General features: G+C 52.7%; 6 protein-coding genes across 6 annotated transcripts; 3 read left to right on the forward strand and 3 right to left on the reverse strand.

Moving 5' to 3' along the window:
- Nucleotides 1–2927: 2927 nt before the first annotated feature.
- Nucleotides 2928–6916, reverse strand: M421DRAFT_2327 (uncharacterized protein; the record flags this gene model as incomplete). The annotated part of the gene is made up of 2 exons (XM_033588415.1): nucleotides 2928–3781; nucleotides 3829–6916. The coding sequence occupies 2 exons, from the start codon at nucleotides 6914–6916 to the stop codon at nucleotides 2928–2930; spliced, it is 3942 nt and encodes a 1313-aa protein (XP_033451934.1).
- A 2339-nt stretch (nucleotides 6917–9255) lies between these two features.
- Nucleotides 9256–10929, forward strand: M421DRAFT_417453 (tetratricopeptide repeat protein 4). Its single transcript, XM_033591469.1, has 2 exons — nucleotides 9256–9751; nucleotides 10074–10929. Exons 1-2 carry the CDS (start codon nucleotides 9298–9300, stop codon nucleotides 10793–10795), a joined length of 1176 nt encoding a protein of 391 aa, XP_033451935.1. The 5' UTR covers nucleotides 9256–9297; the 3' UTR covers nucleotides 10796–10929.
- A 15-nt stretch (nucleotides 10930–10944) lies between these two features.
- On the reverse strand, nucleotides 10945–12619 carry M421DRAFT_417454 (uncharacterized protein). Its single transcript, XM_033591470.1, has one exon. The coding sequence runs from the start codon at nucleotides 12459–12461 to the stop codon at nucleotides 11229–11231; it is 1233 nt and encodes a 410-aa protein (XP_033451936.1). The 5' UTR covers nucleotides 12462–12619; the 3' UTR covers nucleotides 10945–11228.
- Nucleotides 12620–13072: 453 nt separating this feature from the next.
- Nucleotides 13073–15100, forward strand: M421DRAFT_417455 (SHMT-domain-containing protein). The gene is made up of 5 exons (XM_033591471.1): nucleotides 13073–13300; nucleotides 13354–13410; nucleotides 13470–13563; nucleotides 13613–13750; nucleotides 13798–15100. Exons 1-5 carry the CDS (start codon nucleotides 13169–13171, stop codon nucleotides 14940–14942), a joined length of 1566 nt encoding a protein of 521 aa, XP_033451937.1. The 5' UTR covers nucleotides 13073–13168; the 3' UTR covers nucleotides 14943–15100.
- Nucleotides 15101–15367: 267 nt separating this feature from the next.
- Nucleotides 15368–16136, forward strand: M421DRAFT_2331 (uncharacterized protein; the record flags this gene model as incomplete). The annotated part of the gene is made up of 2 exons (XM_033588419.1): nucleotides 15368–16000; nucleotides 16119–16136. The coding sequence occupies 2 exons, from the start codon at nucleotides 15368–15370 to the stop codon at nucleotides 16134–16136; spliced, it is 651 nt and encodes a 216-aa protein (XP_033451938.1).
- Nucleotides 16137–16183: 47 nt separating this feature from the next.
- M421DRAFT_56114 (3-hydroxyacyl-CoA dehydrogenase) lies at nucleotides 16184–17143 on the reverse strand (the record flags this gene model as incomplete). The annotated part of the gene is made up of 1 exon (XM_033595365.1): nucleotides 16184–17143. The coding sequence occupies one exon, from the start codon at nucleotides 17141–17143 to the stop codon at nucleotides 16184–16186; it is 960 nt and encodes a 319-aa protein (XP_033451939.1).
- Nucleotides 17144–17185: the final 42 nt, after the last annotated feature.

The following is a 17185-nucleotide window of genomic DNA, read 5'->3' on the forward strand; positions in this document are numbered from 1 at the left end:
ATCCTTAGCTTAATTAAAGGCTATTTTAAGCTCGTCTAAACGCGTCACAAGCCTGCTAGCCTATAGTTTGCTAACAGGCTCTTCACTACGCACACTAAGTATCTTATTAGCCATATCTGCCACCTTACATAGCTGGGGCGCAAATCCTTACAAATTAAGGTTAAGTATATACTAGACAATTATCTGCTTCTCTAGTATAGTAAGTTTCTAGTAATTAGCGCGTATGTCTAGTTAAAACGTGATATTGTGAAGGCAATTAGAGACCTGCTAATAAGGTACGTTCAACGCTCTAGCAGCGCTGCAGATACTGCGAAATTAGCTAGCATAGAAGGCCTAGATAGCAAGGATAACTCTGCCTTCTCTAGTAGTATTCTGAAGTTGTTGTTGTTAAGGCATGTTGTGTTAGGGTAAAAGGTGGTTGTGCTAAGAGAAAGTGGCTGGTTTGGTGATATGGCCGGCTCAGTGATAATCTACGTTATAGCTAATAAGATACTTAGTATGCATAGTGAAGAGTGTAACGGTCTAGACTCTAAAGCTAAAGAAGAGCTAGAGCTAGCCAGTTACATCAGCTTAGCCGGCTTGGCTTAAGCTAGATATATATTATCTACGCAGTTAATTAGACGTCTAGTTAACTTGTGCATGCTTTTTAGCAAAAGTGGTTAGGAAGTAGATATCCTTTATTGGCCTTTAGCCAGACTACTGCATAGGATACTCCTAGTTGTCCTTCCTCCTTACTCCACCAACACACTTCAGCTGTTTGATGTGGTGATTTTCAAGCCTCTCTCAACAGCGGACTTAAAGGAGCTTATAACACACCTTCACAATAGTTAAGGCCTGTTAGTTATTAAGAAGCCTGCAACGCCTCCTCTACCACGCCCAACTATCACCACACGCAGCGGCTGCTGTCAGATAAGAGCGAGCGGCGAGAGGTCGGATCTGCGCAATCGAGCAGGGACCTGTCGCGCAGCCAATCAGCAGTTGCCAGGTCGATTAAGCGAGACCTGGCAACTCCTGATTGGCCCGCACACAGGCGGCCGCGAACAGCGCTAATTCCCCCCCCCCTTCAATCCTGTAGCGGTCAGCACGACGCGGACGACGAGAGAGACCATCGCCACGATCATCAATAAATCATCATACCACCTAAGATCTCGTTAAGCACATACTCTGGCTCACAGTACGAGAATCCGACAGCTGCACTGCCACTAAATATTAGTAACTTTGTTTTAGAAACTTTATTGCTTAGGTCTATAGATAAATCCACCAAAATATCTCGTGATAATAGCTATTGTATGTGGCTCTACAGCCTCAAATTTGTGATGGCCGTATAGGCTCGGAGCGGGCGTTCGGTGACTCCGGGCGTTCGGTGCACGGACACGGTACGGTAGCTCTAGCGCAAAGTCGAACGAAGCCAGTCGATCCTGCCTCCTAACTGTTGACCAATCTCGACCAAAGGTAATCCCTACTGCTCAGATCGAATAAGAGTGTGGGTTTCGCTTCAAGTCTAGCACTCTCAATTGTCTACACTGTTTCTCAATAAGATGTGCAGTTCTGGCAATGCTCCTCAATCCAGTTTGTAATGGTCTTTTGCTGCGCTGCAACAATGTGTCCATCGTTTCATCTGTGTCGCACAGATCGTAACAGTCTGGACAATCGTGAGGTCTTCGAACTTGCTCAATGTAGCCAAGCCGACAGCCGTTGTGTGGGTTGTGTTGGTTCCTCCGGTGTGCTGCGCCCTGCCCTTGTGCATTCACAGAGGAAGGCCAATAGGGAGGTGTAAACTTCCATATGTAGGAGGAGCCGTTACCTGGCATTGTGAGTGCTGATCAGCTTCTCTCAAATTTCGAGTACAGGTGCAGATTTGATGTGCCGATAGTTGTAGCAGCAAGATGGAGTTGCGAAAAATGTCGGACTCTTATATTCCATATACCTCACTAGTCCCTGTTGAGTTCCAATATCACAAGCATGCAACGAGTGACAGCGATTGAAGGAGACTTCACTGAAGTTGAAAGTTATTTCTTCCTGAACATGCATGTGCAATTGCTCGCTCGCTCGTGCGGTATTCACGATCTTGTCAGGTATTCGATTGAGAATATCAAGAGCACAGCTGACCGGGTGCAAGCCTTGCGCTCTGCTACCTATCTTCCGGTGCTGCAAGATATGGTCACATATGCCAGTTGGGATACAGAAGATCCCCTTACAGAGTTTGCAATTAGTCAGTTAGATTATATTGCGAAGGACAATGAAGTTGAGAGAACTAACATTGAGTAGACCTGTGTAAGGCGCAGGACTACTTTTCCAGTAGGCTTGCTAGTACGTGCAGGCAAAGATCCGAGATTTTCGCTACCGTTCTGCCCCAATTGCATACCTGTGCAAGTCGGAAGCAGACAGAGAATGGATGAGTCGTATGCACGAGTCAAAGTGAAAGAGCTGGAATGACCAAGGGAAAGTCAGGTCGCAGTCAACGAACGTCCGATGATGTAGCGTGGCACTATGATGGTATTTGTGCCGCGCTCTGATGGCTGGACATCGAGTCGCGACTGCTATTCGGCAGTAGTAAACTAAATAACACCTTGGGTATCGAAAAGGTCTGACGGAGATGAGACTCGGTAGGGAAAGAAAGATTATAAGTGTTGTAGAATGGGTAAGGGGAGGTATCTTCGCGCGTGAGCACTGTCGCTTCTAGGCTTGCGATTGAGCTCCTTAAGATGAAAGACGAGAAGATATGGGTGAGTAGATGACGCGCCAAAAAATGCGCTAGAAAATGAGGTAGAAGTAAATGCACGCTGATATGTGATATGGGATATTCTTGGAAACAAAGGAGAGAAACAAATGAGTCCAGAGAGTACAAGGAGCGTCGAGTTGAGTGACCATGACGTCAATCAGTCGTGTCGCGTGCTACGTCGTATCATGATCAACATTTCAGTCCATTAGAAACCGCGGAAAGGATCGTTGTCGATATCGTCGTACAGGCCTGCTGCCCGCATGGGTCGCTCGCGCGCACTATCGCTCCACTGGCTACTGCGTCGGTGGCGGGCTCCTCTAGGCTTCGCGTACAGTCCCTGGCGCTGAACTGTATCACCGAGAGCATTGTCTATGAAAGCTTCCATGCGGACGGTGCCCATGGCATCGAAGAAGTGGCTACGCGTTGACGTACTAGCCTCAGATGTGCGACTGCTTACGACACCATTCGTAGGATTGTAGACCGACGAAGGCACCGAGGGAGGTTGCGCGGACGAGTACATGTCGGAAGATCCATTGGAATAGACTGAGGGTACTTGCTGGTGTGAAAAGCTTCGGAAGGGAATGCTGGGTGGTGGTGCACCAGGACCGGTTGAGCTCCTCTTGCGACCATGAGCTGGACCACGTGGAATGGAAGGTGGACTGGCAGATCCTTCTATCATTCCCTCATACCCAGCAAGCGAAGGTAGGCTCGCAATGGGCTCGTTCTGCGCTGCGTATCGCTGCATGACGGGATTTGCCCTGCCCTTCGCGAGACGCACTGAGTCCTGCACACGGGAACGGCGAAGAATCGCGCCCCCTGAGCGTTGTGGTAGGTCCTCCACTGGTGGTGGCTGAGGCATAGCGCCCAGATCAGGCATGGGCGCGCTTGAATGAGCCAAGAAGGAAAGAGCTGTCAGCCATAGGTAATGGCGCTCTCGCGATACAGTTGTGAACTTGAGAGCACGTGCAGGTGTCAAGATTAGGATCGATCGGTTGAAGAGCTGTTCGTTTTTGGGTGGCGGACTGTTATCGGTGACATCGAGAACGGACTGGATGATGACTGTGAAACTGTCAGTGAATGCCTGAGTGGTTCGATTTGACACTTACGCTTGCGGCCGCTCTTGCCCATCAAAGCAGACCCTGAAGTCGGCTGCTTGCTGCTCCAAAGAATGGCTCGCTCATATGGCGAGATCCACACCCAACGCCTGTGACGTACACCACCGTTAGACAGAGCAGCCTCTTCCGCTGCACGGTCTATGGTTTCGGGTCCGCCGAAGGCCTTCCTCTTGCGCACGTATTTCCACATGAACTCACCAATCATTGACGCAGCGATGGCATCAACGACGCCTGCTTGCGAATTGGAGCTGGCGACTGATTGATTGGCAGTATACGCAGTGGTTGTGGAACGCTGGTATTTATGGCCCATACCACTTGCACTCATAATATCGCTTGGCAGAGGTGGTATTGAGTCTGTGTCAGGGATGCTGGGCGTTGCAGGCATGGTGGGTGACCTGCTTCGTGACCGTCCAGTGCGAGATACTGGCGCCGCAGAGCGCACCTTTCGCAGACTGTCCTTTCGTTGATGCTTAGTACCTTGGATACGACGGCTGGCGTAGGGGCTGCCATTGCCAGGTGTAGGACTTCCAGAACCTTCGCTCTTGCTCAATGGCTTGTTGCGGGAGCTCGATCGCATGGGTACTGGGAAAGGCGGCTTGATGTGAGTTTCGGAACCCAGACTGCTCATGCTAGGCTTCATGTGTGCTGATGTGCCGGACTGGATCATGGCTGATCGTCGGATACTGGGTTGGCGTCCCAATGAGTTGCGTTTTGTGATCTTTGCTGCTTTCTCGAGGGATGGACGCTCAGAACCGATTCGGTGGGAGGGCAAAGAGTCCTCAGACACCCTGGAAGGTGGTGTTGGCTCCTTGTCCTCTGGTACGGGTGTTGGTGGGTTGACCGGTCGGCCGCTCTTAGCATTGCGTGATGACAGCATTGGAGTCACGTATGGCTGGCTACGATAATCATCGTCGCTGTTGTCTGCAAAGTCTTCGTCATCAGATGAAGGGCCGTCGAAGCCAGCAAATAGGCTGCTTGTCCGGAAAGGTCTGTTGAGAATTTCGGCCGGATGATTGCGGTGCAGAGGACCATTGTCGTTATTCCAAGGGTAGCGGTTCTCTACCTTGTTATCTGCAGCCTTCTCCAGTAACGCCAGAAGGTCCTGGCGGGTGGCTGACTTAGCAGGGAGTTGCTCAGTGACGTTGAGAACAGAAGAAACTCCTTGCTTGGGCTCTGGGGTGCATGGCTTGGAAGTTATGGCTGAAGGCAAGAGGTGAGGAGGCAGCTTGACGGGCCGCTGGTCAACCCGAATGGGTTCGGTCTGCATGCCGTAGGACCGCATCGGTGCAATAAGATCATTCGTTGTCTGTGTTGCGATCGTCTTGGTTCCCGGAGGTAGTCGAGCGTCTTTTGGCGAAGATGGTGCCGAATCTGGTGCGTGGATCGCGATGGATGGTATGGAGATCGGTGAAGGCCGAACAGCTCGTTTCATTTCCGGCTGCTGTGCAACCCCCTCAACAAACTCTGTCTGCGTCGACGACGACACCAGTTCAGTTTTGAAAGCGGGCGACACGGGTGCTGCGGGCAGGTCGACGGTCGGTATGGCGATCTTCGGTGTCGGTGGAGGACTAAGTGGTTGCTCGACTGTTTGAACCGCACTGGAAGTCATAGCACATGACGTTAGGCTGCTGCCGCTCCTTGCAGGACTTGAGGATTCTAGCAGTAGTGAAGTGCGCTTCCTGCGCTGGTTTGCTTGACTCTGGATTGCGTCCACCTCGGTATGAGTCGGTGTGCTTTCCACAGGCTTGGGCTGCACAGGGGTCTCGTCGACAGTCTGTGAAGAAGCCTCAGCCATAGTGGGTAGCACCGGCGATGCGGGTGGCGAGGGCTGGATGCCTGTATCCACATAGATTGGCTTCGTCGGTGGGAAGATCAAAGTAATGTCTCTGGGTGTGATCGTAATGGCGGAATGAGAAGTTTCGTACGATGACTTAGCAGGCTCATGCTCTTCGGTCGTTGCAAGGGTCTCCTTGTTCAAGTGTTGAACATCGCTGTTAAGTCCCAGGATGCGTTTCGCCTTATCGTCAGGATTCATGGACATTCGCGACTCTAGGACTCTTCTCGCTCGCATCTCATGCTCGGGAAAGTCGTCGGAGTCAAGTTCCAGCTCGTCCAGATACTCTTCATCCTCGTCGAAGATAAGTTCATCCGCAAGGCTCAGACCATTACCTCGATTGTGACCCTCGTTGCTTAGCAGAGACATCCGGTAGTTCCGACCAATGCTCCTGTAACTGCCGTTGCTGAGGTTCCTCGAGTGCCGCCCGATTCGGGTTGAAGAGCGTCTCTGCGGCGACGAGCGCATGCTAGCTGTGTCGCTTTCGGCGCCTGCACCATCTTTTGCGTCCTCTTCTTCACTCTCGACTCGAGCATCTTCCCGGACTGCCTCCTGAGCGGCGAGCTCATCCAAGAAAAGCTTCAGCCGCGCTTCTGATATGTGAACTTTGCGCTCCAGCGTTCGTTTTTCGCCAGCCCAGACCTCCTTCTCACGGGCCCACATATCATGGACACGGGTCGAGTCATCATCCTGGCTGCGTGATCTCTTTTCGGCGACTTCCAGTTTTATCTTGAGATCTACATTGATGTCCTTCAGCTTGTCGCGCTCGCCAGCAATCTCTTCCAGGGTGGCCAGCATCTCATTTTCGAAATGTTGAAGTTGGCGTTTCGCAACGCGGTTGTCTTTCGCGCTTGAGGACAACTGTTTCACTAGCGACTCATTCTCCGTTCGTGCGGCATGAAGGTTTGTCTCTGTATCCTCAATGAACTTGTACTTCGAATCAAGTTCTCGTCGCAGGCTCAAGATCTCAGATACCAGGTTGGCGTGAAGTGTTGGCGTGAAGCGACGCGGGTCAAGTATTGAGATGGCTTCGCTGTTGGCTGCATTGTCCTCTGTCTCATTCCCAGGATAGTCCGTATCGGGGTAGGGACTTGGTGGAAGTGGAGGCGGCGAGCTGGGAACCTCGTTCGCTGGTGTGCCTTGTCTTGAGCTCCGTCGCGAGGACATGTACGGTGTGCCAGCTGGAGTCGGTAAAGGTCGGTTGACGATAAAGGCCTCATTGTCTGAAAAGTAGTCGGTAGCCATCGTGGAAGTATGCGCTCTGCGATGCTCTAGCACGCTATGCTGGTCTGATCACTACCACAGTCGAGTGGTGCAGGTCAATGTCTATTCAATACATCCCTGATTCCCACAACTCCCGAGCAGCGACAGCGGTATTAATTCGATGTTGACAGGGGTATCCTACGACAATTGAGCGTGATTGCCTTGCAGTGTAAGTGTCGATCGAAGATATATGATCTGTAGCAGTGGTTAGATGGACACGAAGAAAGGTTTCGATTTCACTGATGGCCCTTGGACTGCAAAAGCGATATTGAAACATTGCACGAGGTACACCGTTCACACTTCAGTGTGCCGACGAGTAGGCACAATATTCTTTTCTTCGTGTAGCGAATACAACGAACTTACTATAGTATTGGTAATATGCGTAAAAGAAGCAATAGGAGATAGCTTGGTGATGACGCAGCTCAAAGTGCTTTTCAGAGAGAAACGAAGGAGACACCCAAACGATAAGGGATAGAGAGGATGGGGTCCGAGTGTGTCGTCACCTGCACGGAGCGTAGAGAGGAAGAAGAGGTTAAAGAACGAGGTGCGAACTGGGCATAGGTATTCGTGGATCGCCTGCCGTGCAGTAACTTTCGCCTCCGGAACGAAGGCACAACTCCGCACGTTCCTCTGGGGAGACGGGACCTCCATTAGCAGCGAATGAAGGCGATATACCCTTTCTGTGCCCTGCTCGGATTGTCTTGCAGCCCGAGTCCATGCTTATGCATTGTGAGCACAAGCTTCCCTGCATGGAGCTGTGTCAGGGGCTAGCCGAATGGGCGATCCCCATTGGTTTACGATATTCCACTTGGGAGTATTCAGCGCGCATAATTGGCCACGCATGCGCCCTGCGAGTCCGGCCACGTTCGCGACAGAAAGAAATGACCCGAGCAGGGGGTTGAGGGCATTGAATTTATACCAGCATCTTTCCATCCAGCAACGGCGCACGAAGGAGTGTGATGGCGCGTGACGATGCACGTTGCGAACGAGTAACGGCAGGTGAATCAAGGTGCTGACATGTGTCGAGCCGTAACGTAATCTGCAGAACTGTGCCACATCGAGTCTGATCCTGTGGATTAACTGATAGGCATCTTCGCCGTCACCACGCCGTGATGCGCTGCGATTTGAAGTTTCAGGTCTCAGCCTCTCACGCTGCCGCAAGCGAAGCCGTCACGAAAAGCCACGGGCAGACGGCATGAGCTGTTTGCGGTCCAAGCGATGCATCATAAGCTGCCTTCGCACGGTACCGTTGGCTTTAGCGTGCGATTTGATGTTCGGTCTCAACTCTATTTCGAAGTTGTTGCTCTGGACCGATTGCGAATGCCTGCAATCTGGGATTGAGCATCAAATGCCCAAATGATCTTTTGTTGGGCACATATGGGGTGTGAGACATTCAAAGGATTTCTCTTGGAGCATCGGACCGGGCGAAGGGGTCTGAGTACCGCCTGTGCTTACTCGGCGCCGCAAAGAAGTGGACTCGATGTGCACATCGATATCAGCCATGATGACTTCCCTGGTGTCAAGACCAATTGCGCTAGATGAGACCTTGTCTGCAAGGTACAGGAGGCCAGATCAGAGTTGAGTCGGCGTCGACCTTTGGGGCGGGTTACTCCGAAGATCTTGATGGCTCGACCTCGGGCGTAAACCGTTTTCTGAAAGTGGCTCAGGTAAATAGTCTTGATGGGAAATGGCGTCGCGTGTTCCCAAAACCCGTCAACAACGCGATCCACCACAAGTTTCCCCTGCAATGTCGGACTCTTTTTTTGATTACCTCCGCGATACTCTGTTGATCACACAACCGAGGTGATCAACACAAATGCGTGACGGGAGTCGCATCGATAAACTCAAAGATCCTGGAGCGGGAGCCTGCAGATGCAGCTGCACGCGCAGCTGCACGCATGAACGCTCAATCCCTGCTGAACGGTGTATTGCACATTTGTGACGGGGCCTCGATTCCATTGACATGAACAGGCGACTCGTGTCTTTTGCGACACAAAAAGAGAGTTGTGTACCAATAACACGCGGCGTCGTAATCTTCTGTACATGGCCTAAGATTCGGAAGAGGAGAGTTTAGTTGCCTGGCATTCCCTTGTTCAACATGCCAATCAATTTACCCCGCCGGCTTTGACTTTGAATCAAGGTTGGTGATGGCATGGGAGACCCGGCTCTGCTGTCGGCTGAGCTGCTAAGAGAATTGCGCAAGCGCAAGCGTAAGACGGCAGTCTTTGAGGGTCTAACCCCACTTCACTGCTGTGACTAAGCGAACATTCACAAATTTTCCGAGAGGCACGTCACTAGCGACAACCGCCGCTTGCAACGAGCAACAATTGATAGAGACTTGTACCAAGGTCGTTCAAAACAGCATGGCACAACAAGAGATGGCTACATCCGCGCCGGAAATGCCGCCGGCCATGGCCGAGATCAAGCAACAGAGCGCTGAAGAGGTGTTAGCAGAGATGAATCGAATGCCGTTATTCATGACCACACTAGACGAGACAGACGGCGAAGGTGGTGAGAACCCGTTGCTTGAGGCGATGAAGGCGCTTGCGTACGAAGGAACTAGGTACGAGGTTGCAGAGAACTTCCGGGAGCAAGGCAACGACTGCGCAAGAGCAAATCAATGGAACGATGCGAAAGAATTTTACGACAAGGCGATAGCGGCGTTGAAAGGGCCCCAGAGAAAGCCAGATCCAGAGGCAAACGTTGAGGGAGGACAGGTCATCGAGGTCGAGCTTGATGAAGCAGAGGAGGCAAAGAAAGAGAAGGTCGTGGAGGAAGCAAGCTATGTCAACAGAGCGCTGTGCAACCTCCAAAAGAGTAAGTCACCAACTCAAGTTATGTCGTTTCGAGTATTGTTTGCCTCGACAGGCAAGAGTCGCGGTCCTGCAGTAACGCTTGAGTTGTGCTAGAAGAGGCAAGCCTCCAACCTTTGGGAGCGATGCATCGAGGAGGCTAGAGATGGCTGCAAGTACTGTCCACGAGATATATCGACCACACCCAATGAACAATCTGCATCGTCCCTACCTCCTCGCTTGCATTACCTTAGCTCCGTAAGAGCACATCTTGCATCCCAGCTGCAATGATGATCAGAGGCACACAATACTCTCCTGGCCAAACACCGTACTGACTTCAACCTCAGAGAACTACCGCTCCTGCATAAACGACTGCGCCTCAACTCTCCGTCTCAACCCGTCCAACATCAAAGCCTACTTCCGCTCCAGCAGCGCCTGCCTTGCGCTCGACAAACTCCCCGAAGCCAAGGACGCCTGTGAATTCGGCCTCAAGCTCGACCCCAGCAACGCAGCTCTTCAGGTCCTGGCCGAGAAGATCGAAAAGCGAAGCGTCTATATCGCCAAAGTCGAGTCCGACCGCAAGGCACGCGAGGACAGGATCAAATCCGAGAAAGCCACCCTCGACCTCGCCCTGAAGGCACGCAATGTCAGCGTCCGCACAACCAGTGACGAATCCCCAGACCTGGAAGACGCAAGAATTGCTCTTCAGAACCCTCTCGACCCCTCCTCCCCACTCTCCTACCCGACGCTGATCCTCTACCCGGCACACTCGCAATCAGACTTCATCAAGGCCTTCAATGAGCACCAGACGCTGCCGGAGCACTTGGAGTACATATTCCCATTGCCGTGGGATGAGGAGAAGGAGTACACTGTGGAAAATGTGGAGGCGTATATGGAGACTGCTGCGGGCGGGCTGATCAAGGTGGGGAAGAAAATGGCGCTGCGTAAGGTGCTGGGGAGTGGCAAGATGGTTGTCAGCGACGGGTTGGTGCGGATCAGTGTCGTTCCGAAGAGGAAGAGTGCGGCGTGGATTGAAGAATTTAAGAAGAGGAGGGGTATTGCTGCGTGAGTGCGGAGTGGTGGACGAGTCTCGTTGTAGACTAGAGAGACGAGAAGACATGTCAACATTATGAACGCCGGAACGAACGAGCCACGAAGATGTGCTTTTGATTATAATCTATGTAATCAATGCTAACATGTCGCAACAAGTATGTGGTGCTGAGCCTTTCCATTGTGATACACTGCAAAGGCCATCTCCCTGTCGCCTCGGATCATGCTCAATCTTGACGCCAGATCTACGGAATAAGACTGCAGACCTCCAGCATCAAACTTCGGCTGAAAGATGATAGGTAAAACAAATTGACTCCTCGACAGATCGTCCGAGAGAGGGACCATGGAACAAAAAGATCGCAACATGGTGGGTCGTGAGAGCATCAACTGTCGACATGAAAATCTACAGTGTGTAAATGAGCTAGGGGGTATCTGCGGCGCTCTGGGGGCATTCACTTCTCCGTGTCGTAGAGCTTTTTCTTGCGGACCATCTGCTCTGTCAAGTCGTGCCACACCGAGTAGCGGATCTTGTGCTCGAAGAAGTAAGACCGCGGCTGAGCCCACTTCTCCAGTGTATCCACCTTGATTTGCTCCAGGTAGCCGAGAAATTTGACGTCAGACCTCTGCAAGTGACGGCGGCCCATGAACGCGAGCGACAGCTTGCGCAGTTTGGCATGTCGCAGGATTCGTAGGATGTTGATCAGGGCGTCATCTGTCATATAGCGGCGGTCCTCATTCGAGCTTGCGTGCGGAGTGTCGGATGGACGAGCATCGTTGAAGACAACTTTGAGGTCTCGCAAGTATTGTATGTTCTCCGGACCGATCATCTTGAAGAACTGGAGGGCGTCAAGGTATCCAATCTCCTTAGGCTCATGCTCGTAAAATGTCCCGCGAGTACTCTCATGCCTCTCGAAAGCGAACGTATTCTCGCCGTACATAATTGAGCAACCTTCATTGTGAACAAGCTTGCACGTGCTCAGAAATTGGCCTGACTGACAGAGATCGCGCTTTCCCCAAGGCCGACAGGCAGGTATCTGGAACGTGTTGTCGCGTACGAAGGCGAGACGATACACCTTGTTTCGTAATTCGGGAGGCAGATCGGTGAAGCCTTTGCGGCGTTCTGGTACGACAGGTGTTGGAATCGCGGAGGTGTTTGTTTTGCTCTCCTTCGATGGACGCATGCAGTGAGTAGTATCTCCGTCACCCAGATTCAAGATGGCGGGGTCCAACTTGACGAGCAGAGGACCGTGGTAGCCCAGGGGAACATCGAAGCGTAGGGTGACAGGCGGCTTCTTTGGAGTGCGGCGGTGGAATGCCCCACCAGTTTCATCGTCCGTCAACTCATCTAGCTGTGGCTTGTATATAATGGGATCGAGATGTGGAGATGGCGGAGAAGGACTCCGCTTCCGCTTGCGCTTTGGCTTCTCACTACGGCCACGAGGTGTGCCTTCATCTTCTTCACGCTCGTCGTCGGAGTCATACGGTATGAAGTCCTCTTCTTCTAGTATCCTGGAGTCGACATACCCTGCAACCGGCTTCATCTTCCCTGCACTTCGACGGATAGGTCGACCGGTTTTCTTGTTGTACTGAGTAATCTTCGAAGGGCTGCCGAGTTCAGGACTGCTATCTTGTCGTAGGGGAATCAATGGAGGAGGTGTCGACTCCTTGCCTGAGCTGGAAGACATCTTTGAGTATTGCAGTCCGTTTGCACACGCAGCGGTGTAGTGGACGCGTGATCGGCGGGGGCAACGCTATGGTAGAGGTCGTTGACGCGGCGCAGGCCAGTAAGTAGAATGCAGACACGCGTCATGGCAACAAACGCTGAAGCAGTGCCGCATGCTCAGTTCCTGCCTTGGAGACGCTGTTGGTGGCTTGGCAAAAGGTGGTGAAGGGAAGGCACGATAGTGAGTCTTGAGAGATGAGATGAATCAATTAAGTTGCTACCTACGCGCAAACGGTAAGTAACCAGCAGCCAACAAGATAAAAAGGCCGGCGAGTCACTGATGCTCTCAACGTTGATCGCCAGGTCGACGGAACCCTGTGCTGGGATCGCGAAACGCATCGCACAACTAATTCCATTCATAAGGTCTCTCGTCTGCTCTTGGGTGGTGATGCCCGCAGCGTCTCAGCAGCACCCGCGTCAACCAGCTTGCGCCGGCTGAGCGAGAATGGAGCTGTCTTGAAAGCATTTAATCATGAGGTTTTAGTTGTGAGGAACAGAAACGAGGCGCGAGGCTGGGAAAGTTTTGTTCTCCGCCGGATAAGCGAACTGCCACGCATTGCCGCCTCCGCTGATTGCCTGCTTGCCCTTTGCGGATATCGAGTCCAGCATCGATTCGGGTCCTTTAAAGGTCGCAGCGCGCCTTCGATTCCCGGTACACACGCTACAGCAATGGCGTCTCTCAGATCTCTGTGCAGGGCACCTCTGAGCCAGCTCGCTCGCCGCACAGCTGCCACAAACCACATAATAATACTGCAGCGCCAATGGCGGGGATACGCGACCTCGCTGGAGGCCCAGCAGAAGGTACTTGCAGTTGACAGAGGTATGGAGTGAGTAATTGGCTAACAATTTGGAAGGTGCTCTCCCAGGACCTCGAGGATGCCGACCCGGCCGTTTTCAAGATCATCGAGCAGGTACGGCTCACGCCACCAAGCTTGATATGCGATTGAAGCTTACCATAGTCACCTTGCAGGAGAAGAAGCGCCAGAAGCACTTCATTAACTTGATTCCTTCTGAGAACTTCACATCGCAAGCTGTTCTCGATGCGCTTGGTAGTGTTATGCAGAGTATGTGTCACCCTCCACCAGATACAAACAAAGCTCACATCTGCTGCAGACAAGTACTCGGAGGGGTACCCGGGCCAGCGATACTATGGAGGAAACGAGTACATTGACCAGGCAGAGCGTCTCTGCCAGGAGCGTGCGCTCAAGGCCTTCAACCTCAGCCCCGAGGAATGGGGTGTGAACGTCCAGCGTCAGTAAGCTTCAACTGTGAACAAGTACAAAGCTGACGGAGTCCAGCCCTCTCCGGGTCTCCTGCCAACCTCTATGCCTACTCCGCCGTCATGAACGTCCACGACCGCATTCTCGCCCTCGATCTGCCTCACGGCGGCCACCTGTCGCACGGCTACCAAATCCCCGGCAAGAAGATCTCCGCTATCTCGAAGTACTTCGAGACCCTCCCGTACAGGCTGAACGAGAAGACCGGATTTATCGACTATGAGAAGATGACTGAGCTTGCACACCTCTACCGGCCCAAGGTCATTGTGGCCGGTACATCGGCGTACAGCCGCTTGATCGAGTACGAGCGCATGCGCAAGCTCGCCGATGAAGTTGGCGCATATCTCCTCTCTGATATGGCTCACATCTCAGGTCTTGTCGCTGCCGGTGTCATCCCCTCGCCATTTCCCTACTCAGACATCGTCACTACAACAACCCATAAGTCGCTGCGTGGCCCACGAGGCGCCATGATCTTCTTCCGCAAGGGCGTAAGGCGCACCGACAAGAAGGGCAACAAGGAAATGTACGATCTTGAGGGACCCATTAATTCCTCGGTTTTTCCTGGTCACCAGGGAGGACCTCACAACCACACCATCACAGCTCTTGCTGTTGCGCTCCAGCAAGCGCAGAGCAACGAGTTCAAGGAATACCAGCAGCAGGTTCTTGAGAACGCTCAGGCGTTTGCCAAGCGTCTTGGTGATTCGAAGGAAAACGGCGGTTTGGGCTACAACCTGGTCAGCGGTGGCACAGACAACCACCTCGTGCTTGTTGACCTGAAGGACCGCGGTGTCGACGGTGCGCGAGTCGAGCGCGTTCTTGAGCTTGTTGGCGTTGCGTCGAACAAGAACACTGTTCCTGGCGACAAGTCAGCCCTCAAGCCCGGAGGTCTGCGCATGGGTACACCTGCGATGACCACTCGTGGCTTCCAGCCCGAGGACTTCAAGCGTGTCGCTGACGTTGTTCACCGTGCTGTTGGTATCACACAGAAGCTAGACAAGGACGCGAAGAAGAAGGCCGAAGAGACTGGCCGGAAGAACCCCGGCAGCGTTGCTGCTTTCAAGGAGTACGTCGGCGAGGGCAACGACATCACTGACATTCTGGAGCTGAGGAAAGAAGTCGAGGACTGGACAGGTACATTCGCGCTGCCCTGGAACAAGGACACTTGAATGTTTGCATGCAGGAGAAACGACTGACGCTGCATTGATTGAATCAAAATAGCACTCCATATAGCAGACTCTGGAGTTTGGCGATACCACCTAGTTTGTACATAGGACATCTTATTCATTGTTACTTTGCATCTACTGGCACAATGGCAAGTTGCGCGCTCTTAATCCTCACTTTCACCTGCATAGTTTTCGCCATCACCTTCGATCCTTCCCCCACTCCGCGACTTCCAAAGTCCGCAACAACAATACCAGTCGCTCTTCACTTTCAGATTTCTTCTTCCTCATGTCGCACGCTTCTCTTCGCCATCCCTCCGCTTCAGAAATTCCTACCTTTGTTACCAACAAAGGCAAACGTTTCACGCCTTCTCACACTCGTTACCACAAAGCGCTTGTACACACTTGCTTGCAACGTTACCAGCACCACAATGCTGGGTCGCTTACTCGCTTACTCGATATCGCTCGCTGGCACACAGGCGCTGCCTCAGAGTTTCGTTCTGGATATGGGCCGCATCGATGGCGCCGTGCTGGACTCGCCTCCAGGACCTTTGTTCAATACTACCACTCGTGCTTTCGGCTGGCCTACAACGCTCCAGACAGCTTCCACTTCAAGAATAACCTCCCTTCCTGTACAGAGTCTGGCAGCCAACTCGTTCATAATCGCAAATGTCAGCAGCACCCGCACCTGCCTCACAACCACCACCGTCATGATCACGCTTCCCAACCCCACTCTCCGGCCTACCTCCACCTTCGAGCGAGACGATGACCAGGGCGCTCTTACAGATGGTGAGCCAGATGCTACTCCCTTCGATACCGCCACCGCGAAGCCGTTCTCCAAGTGGCCGCACTGGTTCACAGCCGCGACCTTCACGCTCGTGTGCTACGATATCCTGACGCTGGGTCTCCTCTTATGGTTGTGGGTGTTTGGGTATCTTTGGTGGTTCCACGGAAGAAGCGACGGAAATGAATCCGCGTGGCGGAGGAGGGGAGGGTTGAGTGGAATGGAGATGTCCAGGATAGGTATGGCGGAAAGGTATGACGGGCGCTACGAAAGAGAGTGGGTGAGGACTACGAGGTATGGCAGAGTAAGAAGCGCGAGCGAGCAGAGGGTAAGGAGTGCGAGGGAGGCAGGGCTGGAAGAGGAAATGAGGAGGTTGGGAATGATCTGATCGTCCTGAGGACATGGTGTCATTGTAGGTGAAGCGCGGGAGGTAAATACGAGCGCACACACGAGAGCCACACATTTACCATGCCGATCCAGTCTTGCTCTTCTCCTCCTCCAAAACCTGCAACAGTCGCCGCGTTATTCTGTCGCGCTCAGCAACATCGACTGTGCCGTACGCCTCTTTTGCATCCCTGAACACCTTCTCCTCCCATCCATCTCCCACCTTTGGCGTCCCTGAATCCGCCCAACAGTCCTGTACGGTACCGCCGATGTTCTTGAAGAAGCCTTCAAGACCATCTGGACCCCCACCTGCATGGTAGCTCTTGAAGGGCCCTGCGACTGCCCATCTGGGGCCCATCGATGTCTGAACTATTTGATCCAGCTCTTCTACTGACACCACACCCTGATCAACAAGATAGACAGCCTCGCGGAGTAACGCAAAGGCCAGTCTGTTCGCTACAAATCCCGTAGTTTCTTTCTTGATATGGATCGGCACACGACCCCTCGCGCGCCAAAACTCATGTGTCCGCTTGATGACTTCTCCAGATGTCTCGGGCGATGGTACAAGCTCAAGGAGCGGCATGATGTGCGGTGGATTATACGGATGAACCACGAGCACACGACTCGTGTCTTGCATCTTACAGTTCTGCTGAGAAGCTGGGATGCCGGATGTTGAGCTCCATAGTAGTGCATCCTTGGGAGCGTACTTTTCTACCTCTGCCCAGAGGTTGATTTTGAACGGTGCGTTCTCCGGTCCGGACTCCTGGACGATTGACGCATGCTCGACAGCTTCCTCCAGCGACTTTGCGATCTTCACCTCGGCGAATGATGGTAGCGAGGAGCTTTCCTCGTCTTCGAAGAACTTTGGTAGGCTCTCTTGCACATACTCGGCCACATCTGTGCGGGTGTCGTAGATGGTGAGCTGCGATGGGCTGGCAAGGTGAGATGCGAGATACAAGGCTGCGAACGACAGTCCGATTGTGCCAGTGCCTATCAAAGTGATTCTTGTCTCGGTATCTTTCCTCGTTGAGTCTAACATGGTGTTTGTTGATGTCTGATGTGCATAGGTGTCCCAATGTGG

Source organism: Didymella exigua, assembly GCF_010094145.1.
Source record: "Didymella exigua CBS 183.55 unplaced genomic scaffold M421scaffold_5, whole genome shotgun sequence".
In the NCBI taxonomy this organism is placed as follows: Eukaryota; Fungi; Ascomycota; class Dothideomycetes; order Pleosporales; family Didymellaceae; genus Didymella; species Didymella exigua.

Coding starts and splice junctions, on each gene's coding strand:
- M421DRAFT_417455 (XM_033591471.1), top strand. CDS start 13,169: ATGGCGTCTCTCAGATCTCTGTGCAGGGCACCTCTGAGCCAGCTCGCT. Junction 13,411..13,469: donor TTTTCAAGATCATCGAGCAG/GTACGGCTCACG, acceptor GTCACCTTGCAG/GAGAAGAAGCGCCAGAAGCA. Junction 13,564..13,612: donor GCTTGGTAGTGTTATGCAGA/GTATGTGTCACC, acceptor CATCTGCTGCAG/ACAAGTACTCGGAGGGGTAC.
- M421DRAFT_417453 (XM_033591469.1), top strand. CDS start 9,298: ATGGCACAACAAGAGATGGCTACATCCGCGCCGGAAATGCCGCCGGCC. Junction 9,752..10,073: donor GCTGTGCAACCTCCAAAAGA/GTAAGTCACCAA, acceptor CTTCAACCTCAG/AGAACTACCGCTCCTGCATA.
- M421DRAFT_417454 (XM_033591470.1), bottom strand. CDS start 12,461: ATGTCTTCCAGCTCAGGCAAGGAGTCGACACCTCCTCCATTGATTCCC.